The sequence below is a fragment of the Amblyraja radiata genome, chromosome 19 (assembly GCF_010909765.2).
Source record: "Amblyraja radiata isolate CabotCenter1 chromosome 19, sAmbRad1.1.pri, whole genome shotgun sequence".
NCBI classification, from domain to species: Eukaryota; Metazoa; Chordata; class Chondrichthyes; order Rajiformes; family Rajidae; genus Amblyraja; species Amblyraja radiata.
In genome coordinates, this window is record NC_045974.1 from 18,966,805 (window position 1) to 18,986,147 (window position 19,343).

Below are 19,343 nucleotides of genomic sequence, written 5' to 3' on the forward strand. Positions count from 1 at the left end.
CACTCCAGCTTTTTGTGTCTATCTTAGGCCTATCCTTGATAGGCAGACCCTCGCCCAGCTTCCGCACCTTCGCTCAGTCCGCCTGGACTTACCTGATCTCCCGGTTGCTAAACGCTTTGATTCTCCTTCCCACACCCACACTAAGCTTTCTGTCCTAGACCTCCTCCATTGTCAGCGCAAGGCTAAACGCAAATTGGAGGAACAGCATCTCATATTTTGCTTGGGCAGCTAACAACCCAGTGGTATGAATATAGATTTATCTAACTTCAAGTAACCCTGGCATTCCCTCTCTCCGTCCCTCCCCTACTCAAGTCGCACCTGCTTCTCGTTTTCACCCAACAAAAAGCGAACAATGGCCTGTTTCCTTTATCATTATTACTTGTTTTGCATATCTTTCATTCATTGGTCTATAACTCTCTACATCACTGTCTCTTGTTTACTTGAAGGAGAGGGGGGTGACGGAGGGGGTGAGGGAGTGGGGGGGGGATGAGGGAGGGGATGAGGGAGGGATGAGGGAGGGGGGGGGGGGGGGATGAGGGAGGGGGGGGGGGATGAGGGAGGGGGGGGGGATGAGGGAGGGGGGATGAGGGAGGGGGAGTGAGGGAGAGGGGGGATGAGGGGGTTGAGGGAGGGGGGGGATGAGGGGGTTGAGGGAGGGGGGGTGAGGGAGAGGAGGGGGGTGAGGGAGAGGAAGGGGGTGAGGGAGAGGGGGGGTGGTGAGGGAGGGGGGGGGAGGGGGGGGGATGAGGGAGAGGGGGGGGTGGGATGAGGGAGGAATGAGGGGGGGGGGTGAGGGAGAGGGGGGGGGGATGAGGGGGGAATGAGGGAGGGGGGGGGTGGGATGAGGGAGGAATGAGGGGAGGGGGGGTGAGGATGAGGGGGTGGATGAGGGGGGGAATGAGGGGGGGGGGATGAGGGAGAGGGGGGGGTGGGATGAGGGAGGAATGAGGGGGAGGGGGGGTGAGGGAGAGAGGCGGGGGGGGGGGTGACATCTATGGAGGAATGATTTGAGGGAGGTGGGAGGGTTGGAACCAAAGATACTAGACGAGCTCCAGTATCTAGGATCCTCTAGAATCTTTGCTCGGGACAAGCTGCGGTTTCCGCCGGAAGTGAGCGCGGGGTGAGAGTTGAGCTGCGGCCCGGGGCGGAGCGGAGGCCTCTTTGCCTGTGGAGTAGATGAGCGGCGACCCGGCGATGAGCGGCGACCCGGCCAACGCTGACTTTTACGAGCAGCTGCGATTGCAGCAGCTACACGAGCGGGGTGGACATGTGGGGGACGGCAAAACGATGGTGGATGAGGACGGCACGGAGTTCGAGTGGGACGAGGAGAAGAGGGCCTGGTTCCCCAAGGTGGGAGGGAGAGGAGGTGGAGCAGGGGAGAGGGTGAAGGAGGGCGTTGAGGAGGTGATGGAGGCGGGTGAGGAGAGGGGGGAGGAGGCGAGGAAGGGGGAAAAGGTTAGGGAGAGGAAGAACAGGGGGGGAGGAGGGTGTGGGGAGGGGAGGGAGAGGGTGTGGGAGAGACAAGGAGGGGAGAGAGTAAAGGATGGGGAGTGAGGGGGGAATTGGGGGGCGTACAGCAAATATACTAGAGGAGCGTTCCTCTAGTATCGTTGGTGTACAGCGGGTAGGTGCTGAGCCCTGAGTGGGGGCAGGTGGGGAAGCTGGAAGGGATACTGGATCCCAGGAAGAGCTCCGGTGGGGGGCTAGTTTTCAGCGGCAGAGAGTCTGACTCTAATTTGCCTGGGTATTGTCTGTCGCAGACTGCAACTTTACATTGCGTAGGAAAGAACTGCAGATGCTGGTTTAAATCGAAGGTAGACACAAAATGCTGGAGTAACTCAGCGGGACAGGCAGCATCTCTGGAGAGAAGGAATGGATGGCGTTTCAGGTCGAGACCCTTCTTCAGACATGTCAGGGGAGTGGGCGGGACAGAGATAGAATGTAGTCGGAGACAGTAAGACTGGTGGGAGAACTGAGAAGGGGAGGGGATGGAGAGAGAGGGAAAGCAAGGGCTATTTGAAGTTGGAGGTCAATGTTCATACTGTTGGGGTGTAAGCTACCCAAGTGAAATATGAGGTGCTGTTTCTCCAATCTGCGCTACACTTCACTCTGACTATGGAGGAGGCCCAGGACAGAAAGGTCAGATTGGGAATGGGAGGGGGAATTAAAGTGCTGAGCAACCAAGTGTTTAGCGAAACGATTACCAAGCCTGCGCTTGGTCTCGCCGATGTACAGCAGTTGATACCTGCTGTATCACAGCGGATACAGTGGATGAGGTTGGAAGAGGTGCAAGTGGACCTCTGCCTCACCTGAAAAGACTGTCGGGTGGAGTAGAAGGGGGAGGTAAAGGGACAGGTGTTGCATCTCCTGCAGTTATACCTGGGGAGGGGGTGGTTTGGGTGGGATGGGACAAGTTGACCAGGGAGTTGCAGAGGAAACGGTCTCTGCAGAAAAGAGATGGGACGATGTGGCCAGTAGTGGGATCCCGTTTGAGGTGGCGATAGAGAATTATATGCTGTATGTGACGGCTGATGCGGTGGAAGGTGAGGACAATGGGGACTCTGTCCTTGTTGTGAATGGGGGGAGGGGGAGCAAGAGTGGTGCTGCAGGATATCGAGGAGACCCTAGTGAGAACCTCATCTATAATAATGGAAGAGGGGAACCCCCGTTTCCTAAAGAATGAGGACATCTCCAATGATCTAGTATGGAAAAACCTCATCCTGGCACATATGCGGCGTAAATGGAGGAATTGGGAGTAGGGGTTAGAGTCTTTACAGGAAGCAGGGTGGGAAGAAGTGTAGTCTAGATAGCTATTGGAGTCAGTAGGTTTGTAGTAGATGTCGGTCAATAGTCTGTCTCCTGTGATGGAGACAGTGACATCCAGAAACGTAGGGAGATTTCGGAGATGGTACAAGTGAATTTGAGTGCAGGATGAAAATTAGTCATGAAGGTGATGAAGTCAGTGAGTTCTGCATGGGTGCAAGAGGCAGCACCAATGCAGTTGTCAATGTAGCGGAGGTAGAGTTCAGGGATAGGGCCAGTGTACGCCTGGAACAGTGATTGTTTGATGTACCCTACAAAGAGGCAGGCATAGCTGGGGCCCATGCGAGCGGCCTTGGATTTGGAGGAAGTGGGTGGAGTTGAAGGAGAAGTTGTTGAGAGTAAGGACCAGCTCTGCTAGGTGGAGGAGATAATTAGTAGGCAGAAATTGGCTGGTTCTGCAGTCGAGAAAGTAACGGAGGGCTTTAAGACCTTCCTGGTGGGGGATGGAGGTGTAGAGTGAATGGAATTTTAGAAAGACTTTAGAAAACAGCTACTTTATATTGGGAATGTTTGTCCATCAGAGCAATATATTTTTCTCTCTCCCTTCCATTCCTGATCCCCATTAGTGCAGCACAGTGGTGCAGCTGGTAGAGATGCTCCTCCTCCAGCGCCATAGCAGGGCTCGACTCCAACCTTGGGTACTGTCTTTGTGGAGTTTGCACATTCCCCTTGTGACCATGTGAATTTCCTCCCACTTCAAAATTATGTGTGTGTTTGTGGGTTAATTGGCCTCTAAATTGCCACTCTACATCTCTGTAAATGGTCCCCAGGTATACTCTGATAATGGCCGATCCAAGGTTTGTCCACCTTCCCACTGGAGGAAATGTCCTCTGAGCATTTAACTTGTCTTGAGCCCAACCACGGTCTCAACCCCATCTCCCCTCCCTGCCCCGTCCTTTTGCCACAAGTCCTTTCACCCCGCTTATGCTACTTAGCCTGTTGAGTTGCTCCAGGTTCTAACATCTGCAGTCTGGTGTGTCTGCCCCCTCCCCCCAAATTAGACTGGAAGTAATGCATTTTTAATATGTCTTAACATTGTAGATAACTGAAGACTTTCTGGCAAATTATCAAGCGAATTATGGCTTCATTGAAGAAACCTCTGCTGATTCTGGAGGTGGCGCCACTAACACGGAGAAGTCTGGTGTGACTGAGAAGCCTTCGGGGCTCAGTACGTCTCAGAAAGACGCAAAAGGAGAAAAGAGGAAAGCTGATGCGGGTAATTATTTTTTATTAATTGTCATTGTTTTGGCTCATTTTCAGTCCATTTCTTCCTATAGTATGTGATTTTGCTTTTTTAAAAGATGCACCAAGACCTGAATATGGGTGCCACAGGGTTAGACCTTACTGTTGATGTAGTATATTCTGTGGTATCATTTGGCTGAGCTTACTTTTGGAAGTTTGCACAAGAGTTATTCATCACAGAGGCGTAACGCATTGAAACAGTCACTTCAGCCCAACTTGTCCGTGCCAACCAAGATGCCCTGTCTAACCTCGCATTTGGTCCATATCTCTCTAAACTGTTCCTATTTATGTACCTGTCCAGATGTCTTTTAAATATTTTTTTTAATTTTCTTTTGAAATCCCATTTATCTTCTTCTCTGGCTATCTTTCCCTAATGTATCTACATCATCAATAGTTCGGCAAATACAAGCTGTTGGTGTTGGTTCATTATAAGTCAGATACATTAAAGTATTGAAAGCAGAGTCGGTCATTTTAAAGAAGAAATACAGTGTAGTGATGTTGTCTACGAGGATTTACATATGACAAGGACCCAGATGAGATCCAGGGCGTTGGCAAATTAGATCCCAAACTGAATAATAGGAGGATGATACTGGTGGAGATTTGTGAGATTGAAAGTCAGTGCTCATGGTGGACCACAGACCCTGCTGTTTGGTATATACATTCATGAGTTGCATGGAAATGTAGGCATTACATTTGGTGGGTTTACAGATGACACAAAAAATGTTGATGGCGTCATGTGAAGCGTTGGCTTTGGCAACGTCAATACTGATGTGCAGTGATGGGTGGAATATACTCCCGGTATACTCGGCAACGGACTTGAACGAATATGCCACAGTCGTTACAGACTTCATAAAGAAATGTGTGGAGGACTGCATCCCTACAAAAACCTTCCGAGTGTTTCCCAATCAGAAACCTTGGATGAACTTTGAGATCCGCACTCTCCTGAAATCCAGACACAGGGCATTCACCTCCAATGATACAGTGGCCTACATGAAGACCAGATACGACCTTGGTAAGGCCATCAAAAAGGCCAAAAGGGACTTCTGCTCCAAACTGGAGGACGAGACAGATGTTCGGCAGCTGTGGCAGGGTCTGAATGCAATCACCTCCTACAAGGCAAAACCAGGAGGCAGCTCGAATGCCGGTGTAACATCACTCCCTGACGAGCTCAATGCGTTTTACGCACGCTTTGACAGGGAGAATACTGATGTGCCTTCCCGATCCCCCATTCGCTGCGATGGCATTTCAGTCTCAGTCACAGAGGCCGATGTCAGGAAATTCTTCACAGGGGTGAACCCCCGAAAAGCACCTGGTCCTGATGGTATACCCGGTCGTGTTCTAAGAACCTGTGCGGACCAACTGGCGGGAGTTTTTACGGACATTTTCAACCTCTCACTTCTGAGGTCTGAGGTCCCCACCTGCTTTAAAAGGGCATCAATTATACCGGTGCCCAAGAAGAGTAAGGTGACATGCCTCAATGACTATCGACCAGTGGCACTAACGCAGGTGGTGATGAAGTGCTTTGAGAGGTTGATCATGGAGCAAATCAACTCCTACATCGACAAAAACCTGGACCCACTGCAGTTCGCGTACCGCCACAACAGATCAACGGTAGATGCGATCTCGCTGGCCCTCCCTCTGCACTGGACCACTTGGACAACAAAAACTCATATGTCAGGCTGTTATTCATTGATTACAGCTCGGCATTTAACACAATCATCCCCTCCAAACTGGTTACCAAACTCGCAGAACTGGGTCTCTGCGCATCCCTCTGCAACTGGATCCTCGACTTCCTCGTCCACAGACCACAGTCTGTTCGTATTGGTGGAAATGTGTCAGCCTCAATAACAATCAGCACGGGAGCACCTCAAGGCTGCGTGCTCAGTCCCCTGCTGTACTCACTCTATACCCATGACTGCGTAGCGAACCACAGTTAGAACTCCATCATCAAGTTCGCGGACGACACCACTATTGTGGGGCGTATCACTGATGGGGATGAGTCAGAGTACAGAAGAGAGATCGAGCAACTGTCCATATGGTGCCAGCGCAATAACCTGGCCCTCAACACCAGCAAAACCAAGGAACTGATCGTGGACTTTGGAAGGAGTAGGAGGGGGACCCACAGCCCCATTTATATCAACGGGTCGATGGTTGAAAGGGTCAAGAACTTCAAATTCCTGGGCGTGCACATCTCTGAAGATCTTTCCTGGTCCGAGAACACTAACGCAATTATCAAAAAAGCTCATCAGCGCCTCTACTTCCTGAGAAGATTACGGAGAGTCGGATTGTCAAGGAAGACTCTCTCTAACTTCTACAGGTGCACAGTCGAGAGCATACTGACCGGTTGCATCGTGGCTTGGTTCGGCAATTTGAGCGCCCTGGGGAGGAAAAGACTACAAAAAGTAGTAAACACTGCCCAGTCCATCATCGGCTTTGACCTTCCTTCCATCGAGGGGATTTATTGCAGTCGCTGCCTCAAAAAGGCTGGCAGTCTCATCAAAGACCCACACCATCCTGGCCACACACTCATCTCGCTGCTACCTTCAGGTAGAAGATACAGGAGCCTGAAGACTGCAACAACCAGGTTCAGGAATAGCTACTTCCCCTCAGCCATCAGGCTATTAAACCTGGCTCGGACAAAACTCTGATTATTAGCAACCACTTTCTGTTATTTGCACTACCAGTTTATTTATTCATGTGTGTATATATTTATATCATGGTATATGGACACATTTATCTGTTTTGTAGTAAATGCCTACTATTTTCTGTGTGCTTAAGCAAAGCAAGAATTTCATTGTCCTATACAGGGACACATGACAATAAACTCACTTGAACTTGAAAATAGCTATTTGAATGTTCAGAAATCCCTATGGTTCAGCGTTTGGCTTATTAGATGATGTTTCCCATGCCTCTTATAATCTCACTGAGGTCCTGTCACAATCCTCCTTGTGAACACGTGGGGTCTGGTTTCCATGCTCCATGTATATTCACAGGGGCCCGTTCTCCTGCTCCATATCAATTTACTGATTTGCTTCCCAATCTTCTTATCAACTTAATGGGCGTAGTTTCCTGTGCTCTCATTCAACTCACCTGGTTTGCTAAAAAAAAAATATTATACTACATATTTAATAATGCAAATTAAAAGAGGGTTTTATAGCTAAAAAATATGCAAGTTCAGAACCACCCAAATTTGCAGACTTATCTATTTTCATGGAATAGTGAGGTGAGGAGAGTTTTGAGGAACGGGGATCTTGGTGTGAACTTCCAAGAATACCAGAGGTCTGCAGCACAAGGTGGTAAAGAAGGCGTGTAGCATAGAGCAGGGAGGAAAGGATGAACTATTCTTGGTCAGGATTGAAATGATTGAACTGGAGAGGGTGCGGAGGAAATTCGCCAAGATGGAACGTTCAAGTTATGAGGAGGGATAGGTTGCTTATTCTCGGAGGATGCGGAGGGGGGAATGCTTGAGGTATACAAAATTATAAGGGAGATAGATAGTAGGAAACTTGTGGCACCGGCATCCAAAAGCCAAAGGATGTAGGTTTAAGGTAAGGATTGAAGATCCACGGAAGAATATGTTTGGCCCATTCTTAGTCACGTGTGACCAAAAAGATGAAGAATTGTAGAATACATCTCTTCTAATTCTGAAAGCATTACAGGTATATTGTTTTGTGCTGTAAATATAGTTCATTTTTTTCAGTTTATCAAGTAAACTATTTATATGTAATGCTGACAATGTTTGTTTAGGGTCAGAGGTAAAATATGACTGGTCACGTGTGTGACGCCACACTGAACCGTTCTACAAACTGAATTCTAAAAAGCTAGGATGTCCATATATTTAGCAGACATGCATTATAGTTCTGTGGGTGGGAAAATATCAGTGAATAAGAATAATCTCTTACAATAGTTTTTTAATGAATCGCTCTGATGTCATTGGGTCACGTGTGTGACATTTTGGGTTCACTTTCCAAAGGATGGGCCTTTTACATTTTCTGCAGGATTCTGAGGGATAAGATATTTTTTGCATTTGGATAGACAGGAGCTGATTAGATATAGTCAGCATGGTTTTATACATTGGAGATTGTGTCTTAAGTTTTTTGAAGGAGTAACTAAAAAGGTTGATGAGGGCAAAGACATAGATGTTGTTTATTTGGACCAGCAGGGCATTTGACAAGGTTCTGCATGGTAGGCTGCCCTGGAAGGTAAGATTGCATTGGGATCCAGGGAGAGCTAACCGATTGGATAGAGAATTGGTCTCATGGAAGGAAGCAGTAGATAATGGTGGAAGGTTGTTTTTTGGACTGGAGTCCTGCAGTAGTGTGCGTCAGGGATTGATGCTTTCCCTTCCTGCTTCATCAATGATTTGCATGAGAATCATCGTCTGGTTATCACAAATTATAGCAGGTGTGCAGTATGATTTACAAGGATGCTGCCGGGACTTGAGGGCCTGAGCTATAGTAAGAGGTGGGGCAGGCTATGTACTTTATTCCTTATAGCAGAGGGGGTGGGGTCTTATAGAGTGTATAAAATCATGAGGGGAATAGATGGGGTGAATGTACATAATCTTTTGCTCAGAATAAGGTAATCAAGAACTAGAGGGCATAGGTTTAAGGCGAGAGGGGAAAGATTAAATAGGAACCTGAAGCACAACTTTTTTATTCAGTGGGTGGTGGGTATATGGATCGTGCTACCACAGGAGGGAGAAGAGGTACTATAAAAACATTTAGTACACATTTGGACAGGTACGTGGATAGGAAAGGTTTAGAGGGAGTAGGACTTCGAATCCTCGGCTATCACAGGGGAGGGGGTAGGGGGTAGGAGGGGAAGGGGGACCAGAGGGGAAGGGGCTGAAGCTGTGGGGCATAGTGATGACGGTGCTTTTGGGACTCGCAGCGGGCGCTGGACGTTCTCCTCTGCTGGGATCAGGCTGTTCGTTTTCCATTTGGCGACATCTCCGACTCTGGGCCTGGTCGCTTCCGGTCCCTCCGAAAATTGTATCCAGTTGGAGACTTCCACCGGCCACCCGCAGCTTCCCTCATCTCCAGTAAAGACGCGATTGTGCAGGAAGGGGCGGGCCATCTCGGGGAGAGACATGAGAAGAGACCAATCTGCGTGGCGCTGACTGGCAGGAGAGGAGATCGATCTGTGCACACGAGTTTTTTATGATTTTTAAACCTCACTAACTTTTATAATATACTACCGATCGGAACAAAACCTGTTGCACTCACAGCACGGGAGAACGGCGCACGAGCTGACGAAAAATCGCGTACCGTTTTTGCGCAAATAGAAAAACCGCCCAAACTGGAAGAGGACAAGATCAGAGTTTTAGTTATGTATAGATAGATAGATGCACGGGTGGCCTGGGTGTGGGGTCCCAATGCGCGGGAAGGGGAACGGGGGGTTAGCCAGATGGTGCACCATCAACATTTCTGAATAGTCAGTTAGCAGCTTATCGGAGTTTTACTGTACTGAGTGAGTTGTGGAGGCAGAGATTTTCATTACATTTATGAAGAAGCTTGGCAATGACTCAAATTACAAAGGCATGGAAGGCTGTGGCCCTAATTCTGGAAAATGGGTTCAGTAGAGTTGGGTTTAGACATGGTGAGCCAAAGGCCTTGTTTCAGTGGTCTGCGATTCGATGCCAGTTGGCTCTGCCTTGGAACAAATGGTCATGAAATGTTCTATATAAATCCAAAATTTGTCACTACAAAACATTTTCTGGGTACTTATTTCCTGGCTGCTTATGGGATCTTGCTGTGATTCTTGTTTTTCTGTATCACAGTGACTACACAAAAAGTAATAAACCACTTGGGACATCCCGAGGTTATAAGAGGCACAGCTTTTTATCTTGTGATGGCTTGTCCTGTTTGTGATCCAATCAAAGGTCAAAGGTATCAAAGGTATTTTATTGGTCACATTCACATACACCTAGGTGTAGTGAAGTGAAATGCTTCTTGCCATTTTGCAGCACATAAAGAATGAATACAGACATAACATTAATAAGAGTTTTAAACATAAAGAACATCCCCCCACAATGGTTCCCATTATGAGGGAAGGCACAAAGTCCAGTCCCCAACTCCAGTTCACCCATAGTCGGGCCTATTGAGGCCTCCACAGTTGCCTCTACGGAGGCCCGATGTTCCTGGCCGTTCTCGCCGGGTGATGTTGCTCCGGCATCGGGAGATTCCTCTCAGCGGCTTGGGAACCCTGGAACGGCCGCTTCCGTACTGGAGGCCGCGGCTTCCAAAGCCAACAAGGCCGCGCCGGTTGGAGCTCCACAACTGGCGATCTCATCTAGAGATCCCAGGCTCCCGGTGTAAAGTTCAGCGCCGCCGCCCGCAGCTGGTCGCTCCACAGTCCCGCAGCTCCGCGATGTTTTCCTCAGCGATCTTCAGCTCACCGGAGCTCCAGCGCGGCGACCCGGGCAAGGCATCGCCCGCTCCGCTCCGCGATAGCGCTCCAGCGCTGTGCCGCCGCCGAAGCCGAGGTTCTGGGCGGTCCCCGACAGGAAACGCCGCTCCAGGCCCGCTGTTAGGCCGCGAGGACGGGTCGAAGCTGCAGCCCGGAGAAAAGCTGCCTCTCCGACCAGGTAGGGACCCTGAAAGGTAGTTTCTCCCTTCTCCCCACCCCCCACATAAAAAAAGTCTAGACCTCCAAACAAAACACTTAACTAACTAAAATAAAAAGATGAAAAGACAGACAGCTGCTGGCTGGGCAGCCGTGCACAGGACAGCGCCCCATGATCACCATGTTGACAGTCCTGATAAATTAAATCTACAAAACTAGGAATCTTATGAATTTGTACCATACTTGCATACAAATATAACAATTTATTTTAACACAGAATGTATCAAGCCAGCTGTCTGACCACAGATGCAGATTTAACTGAACACAATATTTTGTTTTGCCTAAATAGATAGCATTTGGTCATCTGTAAGTAATGATGTGAAAAGCTGAACTGTATTGCTGTTCGTATTCCTATTTGATTGCCTCTAATTGATCAACTAAACATTTCAGTTTCATAACATTGCTTTGATTTTTTTCCGCACAATTTTATACATAATACAGTGAGCTGAGTATGCACCATGTTTTGCAGTGCTGGGCTATATCACTGTTCTTGTTTGGATGTTTATTGTGCAGTTAAAATATTTCTAAGATCTTATCTGTATATCATGCTATTGTTCTCGATTTGAAGACCGAGTGTCCGAAGAAATCTGCATGTTCCGATATTTCCATTTAGGTAATCTAGGTCCACCCCCGATTTTTCCAGAACCCCTAGTTCCAGAACCTTGCTGGATTATCTGTTTTTCCAGACCACTAGAGGTCACGGCCTCTGAGAGGAGTTGAATGGACAACCTACGTTGACGGGGAGGTGAGATACTGGCCCACAAAACTGACTTTGGAAGTCGGCTATGGGAACGGATCTGCTGGGTTGGAGTTCAAGAGCCTTGGCCGCAAGGGACAGATTCAACCTGCTGCTCAGTCGCAGAAGTCCTGGTGGGGTTGAGACTGGCCACCTCACCTGGCCTAGGTGCCACATTTTCAGAGGGATTTCAAGTGCGATCCCGTAATTTCATCCAGATTAAAGGAGGTGCTGGAAAATCCCAAGGCAGGAAGGAAACTCTTAGAAGCACAAGGAACTGCAGATGTTGGAATTTTGAGCAAAACCTGCTGGAATAACTCAGCGAGTCAGGCAGCATTTGTGCAGGGAATGGATAGGGCATGTTTAGGTCAGGATCCTTCCTCACACTGTAAGAGGAAACTCCTACCCTGGTTTGGTTAATCGTGTATTTTACTGCTTTCTGTGAGGTTTTCTGCACACTTTCTTCCCTCTTTTTCAATAGTTGTCTTCTCTTGGCTGAGAAATTGAATTTCACATTTTGACAGTAGCACCGAGGTGTATGATTGTTGTCTGATTCTGGCCTCTAGCCTTTCAGCAAGTTAATCAACTATTGCAGGCATGATCATAATTGAGCATGATCATACTGTGAACAGATGTCCATTGACAACTAACCACACATGCAACAGAGGTTGCCAAATGAGATGCAGGATATTGCTTTGATCTTCAATCCAAGGTGGCAGGTTGTACGTTGGAACCTTCCTTTTTAGTTGACCTCACATTTTCTCAGCTATCATCTAGATGACTTGCATGGTCTTGTCATGGTATCTACAATGATGGAAAACTAAACATTTGCACTTTCCAGTGGAAATGGAGCTAGCACTGATCCTTTGGCGAAGAACAAACTGCTGGAGGAACTCAGTGAGTAGGCACCATCCGTGGAAGGAATTGGACTGGTGGCATTTTGGATCGGAGCCCTTCTTTGGACATGGAGATTGGTGGTCGAAAGAGGTGAGGGGAAAGGGCAAGTCTCCAGCACTGAACCTTTACTGGATGACCCGAGAAGGTAAACTACTTTGGGTCATCCCAGTGGAGGCTAAGAGTTTTGGAGGTTCTGTCAGAGACCAAAAGGTTGGGTTTAAGAAGTTTTGTACAGCATATGGCCAGAGGACTGAATTTTGGGGAAAGGGTGTTCCAGAGTACCCGACTGAGATGATTGAAGGCTCTTGCCGTGCTATGGCATTATGTGCAAGAGATGGATGATCTCAAAATTTGGAAAGGAGGGAGTGGAATGGACTCGGACTGTAATATTAAGATTGTCTTGCGTAACTTGGTTGAAATTTGAAGGGGGCAAAGTTTGGAGCTGAATAGAAAATAGTGATTCCCGCAGGTTTGAATTTAATCTTCATATTCAGGTCTACTGAATAGACATTCTTGCCATAGAGGGAGTACAGAGAAGGTTCACCAGACTGATTCCTGGGATGTCAGGACTTTCATATGAAGAAAGACTGGATAGACTCGGCTTGTACTCGCTAGAATTTAGAAGATTGAGGGGGGATCTTATAGAAACTTACAACATTCTTAAGGGGTTGGACAGGCTAGATGCAGGAAGATTATTCTCGATGTTGGGGAAGTCCAGAACAAGGGGTCACAGTTTAAGGATAAGGGGGAAATCGTTTAGGACCAAAATGAGAAAAACATTTTTCACACAGAGAGTGGTGAATCTCTGGAACTCTCTGCCACAGAAGGTAGTTGAGGCCAGTTCATTGGCTATATTTAAGAGGGAGTTAGATGTGGCCCTTGTGGCTAAAGGGGTCAGGGGGTGTGGAGTGAAGGCAGGTACAGGATACTGAGTTGGATGATCAGCCATGATCATATTGAATGGCGGTGCAGGCTCGAAGGGCCGAATGGCCTACTCCTGCACCTATTTTCTATGTTTCTATGTTTCTATATGCAGTAATATATTTAACAGCATGGGTAAATATTTCTCTTAAAGGCTGGATTGACGTTGAAGAACAGAAGAACACAAGTGTGTATATCACTGGTACGTACTGGACCGTGGAATGTACGAACAAAGTGAACTGTGCTGAGATTTTAAATGTTTCTGACATATTCTAGCTCAGATGTCTGTGTGTAGCCAAGCCCTTGCTCAATGCTAAGTGGAGTATGGCCTAATGTACAAAGTTATCCTGGATAGAGGACAGCAGAGTGAACAATATATATATATAACTGAATACCCAGTTGGTGCTGGGTTAGTTACAGAAGCTAAAGTTAAAGACGACCTGCTGCGATTAATGACGGGTACCAGCAATCGCCAAAAAAATTAATTGATTAATGATAATAATAATAGTGGTGAAACTGACAGGAGTAGTTCTTTAGTTGTCACACCAAGGAGCTGATGTGATAATTAATTTGTATTTACAATTTTATTTTAGGGTGGCAGAGTGGTGCAGCGGTAGGGTTGCTGTCTCTACAGAGTTCATGCCTTCTCCCTGTGATCCCGTGGGTTTTCTCCGGTTGCTCCCTTTTTCTCCCACATTCCAAAGACGGGTTGTGGGCTCATTGGCTTCTGTAAATTGTCCCTAGTGTAGGATAGAACTAGTGTACAGGTGATCGCTGGTTGGCAAGGACTTGGTGGGCCGAAGGGCCTGTTTCCACACTAACACTGTACCACACTGACACGCTAGAGGCAGTTGTTCCCGATGTTGGGGGAGTCCTGAACCAGGGGCCACAGTTTAAGAATAAGGGGTAAGCTGTTTAGAACGGAGATGAGGGAACACTTTTTCACACAGAGAGTTGTGAGTCTGTGGAATTCTCTGCCTCGGAGGGCGGTGGAGGCCGGTTCTCTGGATACTTTCAAGAGAGAGCTAGATAGGGCTCATAAAAATAGCGGTGTCAGGTGATATGAGAAGAAGGCAGGAATGGGGTACTGTTTGGGGATGATCAGCCATGATCACATTGAATGGCGGTGCTGGCTCGAAGGGCCGAATGGCCTACTCCTGCACCTATTGTCTATTGAAATGTTTATATTCAAAACATGCTTAAATATACCTCAAGTTAAATATATCCTGTTTGTAGGATTACCTCCAGACATCACACCTGATGAATTTGTGGAGCTTATGTCAAAGTATGGGATCATCATGCAAAATCCAGAAACACTAGAATATAAAGTTAAATTGTACAAGGACAAAGAAGGAAATCTCAAGGGAGATGGACTCTGCTCCTACCTAAAGGTACACTGCTGTTGCAACTTTAAATGGAAATGTGATTTATTATTTGTGATACCTGCCATGTTTGAGGTCAACTCTCAATCCTTTCCTGCCTCCCCGCATTCAGTCCGAAGAAGGATCCTGACCTGAAAGATCACCTATTCATGTTCTCTAGAAATGTTGTCTGGGTTATTCCAGGATTTTATGTCTTTTTTTTTTTTTTTAAACCAGCAACTGCAGTTCCTACATGATAACCCTGTGGTTTTCACATCTTTCCATAATTTGTCTGCATTATTTGTTTGTCTGGGCGGCCACGGTTGCATAGCGGTAAAGTTGCTGTCTTGCAGCGCCAGAGATCCGGGTTCGATCCCGACTCCGGGTGCTGCCTGCACGGAGTTTGTACGTTCTCCCCGTGACCTGCGTGGGTTTTCTCCAAGATCTTTAGTTTCCTCCTACACTCCAAAGATATACAGGTTTGTAGGTTAATTGGCTCGGTGGGCCGAAGGGCCTGTTTCCGTGCTATCTCTAAACTAAATCTATAGTATCTCATATATAGTATATTGATAGTCTAAGCCTAAATTAGGAACTTCTTTGTAAACCTTTTTGCGCCATTTCTAGTTCAATAAATCTTTCCTAGCAGGGCATAGCTATACACATTATTCCAAAATGTGGCCTTACCGCTATCTTGTCCAGCTGTAACATGATGTGCCATCACATGATGTCTGCACTCTTGTACTTAATACCTTGACTGATGAAGGGAAGCATGGCATAGAACTTTTTCACTACCCCGTGTACCTACGTCACTATTTACATGAAGCTTGTATATTCACCCCTAGGTCTCTGTTCTACAACATTCCCCAAGTGCTTACCATTTACTATGTAAGCCCTGTTCTCATTTGTCTTACCCAAATGCTTCACGTCACACTTATCTGAATTAAACTTCGTCTGCCATTCCTCAGTCCTTTGGCCCAGTTGATCAATATTCTGTTATAATCATAGATAATCTACACACCCTGGCTACACACAAAGCCATGCTGATTATCCATAATCACACTTTGTTTTTCCAAATGCATGTAGATTCCACCTCTTAGAATTTCCCTTGATGTAAACCTCACCAGTCTGTAGTTCCAGGCCTTTTGCTTGCAGCTATTACTAAATAAAGACACAACATTTCCCACCCTCCAGTCTTCCAGCTCCTCAGCCGTGGCTACGATGATACAAATATCTCTGCCATGAGCCCTGAAATTTCTTCCCATAGTTTTCCACAATGTCCCACTTGCTCCAGTCCTGGGGATTTTGTTATGCATTTTAAGACCTCTAACCCCTCCTCTTCTGTAACATGGACTGTCCAAGTGATTTAAAACTGAGGTGCGTAAAAGGATTGAGGAATTAAGGGTTATGGGGAACTGGCACAGAAGAGAAGGCCAGCATAGATCAGCCATGGACCAAACATGACTTCTCCTATTTTGTTTTATATCTTGTGTTCTCCCTTTTCTTTATAAAAGTATTTTTCTGTTTGTGTTCCAGAAAGAATCTATAGATCTTGCACTCAAATTTTTGGATGAAACTGAGATGAGGGGATACAAGATTCATGTTGAAATTGCCAGGTTTGAAATGAAAGGAGAATTTGATGCCCGCAAAAAGAAGAAGAAAAGCAGAGATTATAAGAAGAAATTGCTCATGCAAAAGAAGTAAGTACTGTTGAATCTTGAATTATACGTAGAAAACCACAGTAGCCATCTAGGATGCGCAATGTTATAAGCCTCTGTTTTGCTTCAAAGAAAACACCAACACCCATTATTTTATGATCAAGTGGAACATTGGCTTAATGTACATTTAATAACGGACTTGGATTAATTCAAAATAGATATTCCTCCATAATTCTTGTGAATTTGAAGATGAGCTGGAATTGCAAGCTGCCAAGCTACAGGGAAGTTATTGCATTTGATATCTGACTGAATTCACCAAGTGACAGAAAATTATGTGAGCACTTAGCAGATCTGACGACATCTCTGGAAAGAGTTAAAATTTCAGGTTGAAGTGACTTTTAGACGTTAAACATTAACCTTAAGGGCGGCACGGTGGCGCAGCGATAGAATTGCTGCCTTACAGCACCAGAGACCCGGGTTTGATCCTGACTACGGGTGCTGCCTGTACGGAGTTTGTACGTTGTCACCGAGATCTTCAGTTTCCTCCCACACTCCAAAGACATACAGGTTTGTAGGTTAATTGGCTTGGTATAAATGTAATTTGTCCCCAGTGTGTGTAGGATAGTGTTGGTGTGCGAGGACCGCTGGTCGGCAAAGACTTGATGTGCCGAAGGGCCTGTTTCCGCGCTGTATCTCGAAACTATAATTTAACCGTTTCTCTTTCCACAGATGCTGAGTGTTTACATCATTTTTTGTTTTATTTCAGATTTTCACTTCTTAAGATCTGAAGATTAATAACACCTCCAACAGCAAAATAATAAAGTAATTAAAATGTTCTTGTTATTAGAAAGCATCACCCCCCAGTTTGCAGTGAGCAGAATCACAGGAGATTAACTTGTAGATGTTGCTCATTCATTGTCTCAACTAGACTTCATTTAAATCGATTATCAATGGATATAGAGCTCTACTTGCTTGTAAAAGTTTCTGTTCACGAATCAAATCCTTATTGTTATAATTCTTTTTCAAAGGCAGCTGGATTGGAGACCAGAGAAGAAAGCTGGCCAATCACGATTAAGGCATGAAAGAGTTATTATTCTTTGGAACATGTTTCATCCAACAGATTTTGAGGTGGGTTTGAAGCATAAATGGCCTACTTTTTGTCCCTTTTCTATTTTTACTTACTACTAGACCAATGGCAGACCCGTTGGTCTAGTCTGCGTCTGCTCCCCCAACGCAGCCGTTCCCTACCTGTAGCCCCCACGGTTCGACGTGGTCGTCGAAGTCGGGTCCGTTTCCCCAAAGTGCGATTGCGGGGGGGGGGGGGGCGGGGCGGCATCACACACACCAAGCACCCCCACACACAGAGTTTTAAAAGTATAATCCCCCAACGCAGCCGTTCCCTACCCGTAGCCCCCACGGGAGACGTGGTCGTCGAAGTAAAGCCGTTCCCGAAAGGCCGTTTTTAAATGGCGTCTCTTGAGGTTGAGATGCGGGCGCCAGCAGCCTTTATGGTCGCTGGCCAGCAGGAGGCGACAACATGAGTGAGTGGGGGGGGGGAGAAGGATTTGATTAAAAACGTGTACTTAAAGACGACGAAATGTAATGAGGAGCGGATACTTAGAAAGAAAAGCGAAATCTCTAGCGAAATGGAAATGATGTCGGAGATTGAGCGTCTGGATTCGGCATGGCAATGAATCAAAGGAAGAAATGCAGCCGGAGATGGACATCTGCGAGCATCGGCCATTCCGATTGGACATCTGCGAGCATCGGCCATTCCGATTGGACATCTGCGAGTATTGGGAACGAATCAAAAGGCAGAAAGGCAGCCAGCCAGACGGCAGGCGGCAGGCACAGAGTTTTTAATAGTATATAGATATTGCTTTTGAATGGTTCAAATGCTACTTGTGGTCAGAACAAAATAGGATCACATTATGATCTAATTATTTTTAAGATTGCATTACCAGAGAAGACAACTGCATACAACTATATATAGGGGGCGCTGTCCTGTGCGCGGCTGCCCTGCCAGCAGTTGTCTGTCTTTTCACTGTTTTATTTTTATTTTTAGTTAGTTAAAGTGTTTTGTTTGGAGGTCTAGACTTTTTTGTGTGGGGGGTGGGGGGTGGGAAAGGGGGAAACTGCCTTTCAGGATCCCTACCTGGTCGGAGAGGCAGCTTTTCTCCGGGCTGCAGCCTCGACCCGTCCTCGCGGCCTACCAGCGGGCCTGGAGCGGCGTTTCCTGTCGCGGACCGCCAGAACCTTGGCTTCGGCGGCGGCACAGCGCTGGAGCGCTATCGTGGAGCGGGCGATGCCTTGCCTGGGTCCCCGCGCTGGAGCTCCGGTGAGCTGAGACCGCCGGGAACAACATCGCGGAGCTGCGGAGCTGCGGGACTGTGGAGCGGCCAGCTGCGGGCAGCGGCGCCGAACTTTACACCGGGAGCCTGGGATCTCGCGACGAGATCGCCAGTTGTGGAGCTCCATCCGGCACGGCATTGTCGGCTTCGGAAGCCGCGGCCTCCAGTACGGAGGCGGCCGTTCCAGGGTTCCCATGCCGCTGTGAGGACTCTCCCGACACCGGAGCACCACCACCCGGCGAGAACGGCCAGGGACATTGGGCCTCCGTAGAGGCAACTGTGGAGGCCTCAATAGGCCCGACTATGGGTGAACTGGGGTTGGGGACTGGACTTTGTGCCTTCACTCATGGTGGGAGCCATTGTGGGGGGATGTTCTTTGTGTTTAAGACTCTCATTGGTGTTATGTCTGTATTCTTTTGTGTACTGCAAAATGGTAAAAAGCATTTCACTTCATTACACAGTATGTGAATGTGACTAATAAAAACCTTTGAAACCTTTGAATACTTTGAATAATGTGAATGTGACTAATAAAAACCTTTGAAACCTTTGAATACTTTGAATAATTTGCATGTAGTAAGTCCCTTATGATTTAACATCTGTGAAACGGGTGATAGCACTTAAGAATCATGACATTTGTTTTTGCAGCTGCTTTTAAGAGATTTCAAATCAGATGTAGAATTGATCTTCCACTCGATCTTTGACTGGTAGAATGAGTTATCACCAAAAAGAC

At 47.0% G+C, this 19,343-nt stretch overlaps 1 protein-coding gene across 1 annotated transcript in view; it reads left to right on the forward strand.

Moving 5' to 3' along the window:
- Positions 1 to 1,117: 1,117 nt before the first annotated feature.
- The window catches only part of htatsf1 (HIV-1 Tat specific factor 1), a 28,421-nt gene continuing 10,195 nt past the window's right edge, over positions 1,118 to 19,343 (forward strand). Inside the window, exons 1-6 of the mRNA XM_033037842.1 lie at positions 1,118 to 1,350; positions 3,865 to 4,039; positions 13,401 to 13,448; positions 14,483 to 14,637; positions 16,141 to 16,304; positions 17,291 to 17,390. Of these exons, the coding sequence (XP_032893733.1) occupies positions 1,177 to 1,350; positions 3,865 to 4,039; positions 13,401 to 13,448; positions 14,483 to 14,637; positions 16,141 to 16,304; positions 17,291 to 17,390 (816 nt within the window). The 5' untranslated portion in view covers positions 1,118 to 1,176. The remainder of the gene's footprint in view (positions 1,351 to 3,864; positions 4,040 to 13,400; positions 13,449 to 14,482; positions 14,638 to 16,140; positions 16,305 to 17,290; positions 17,391 to 19,343) is intronic.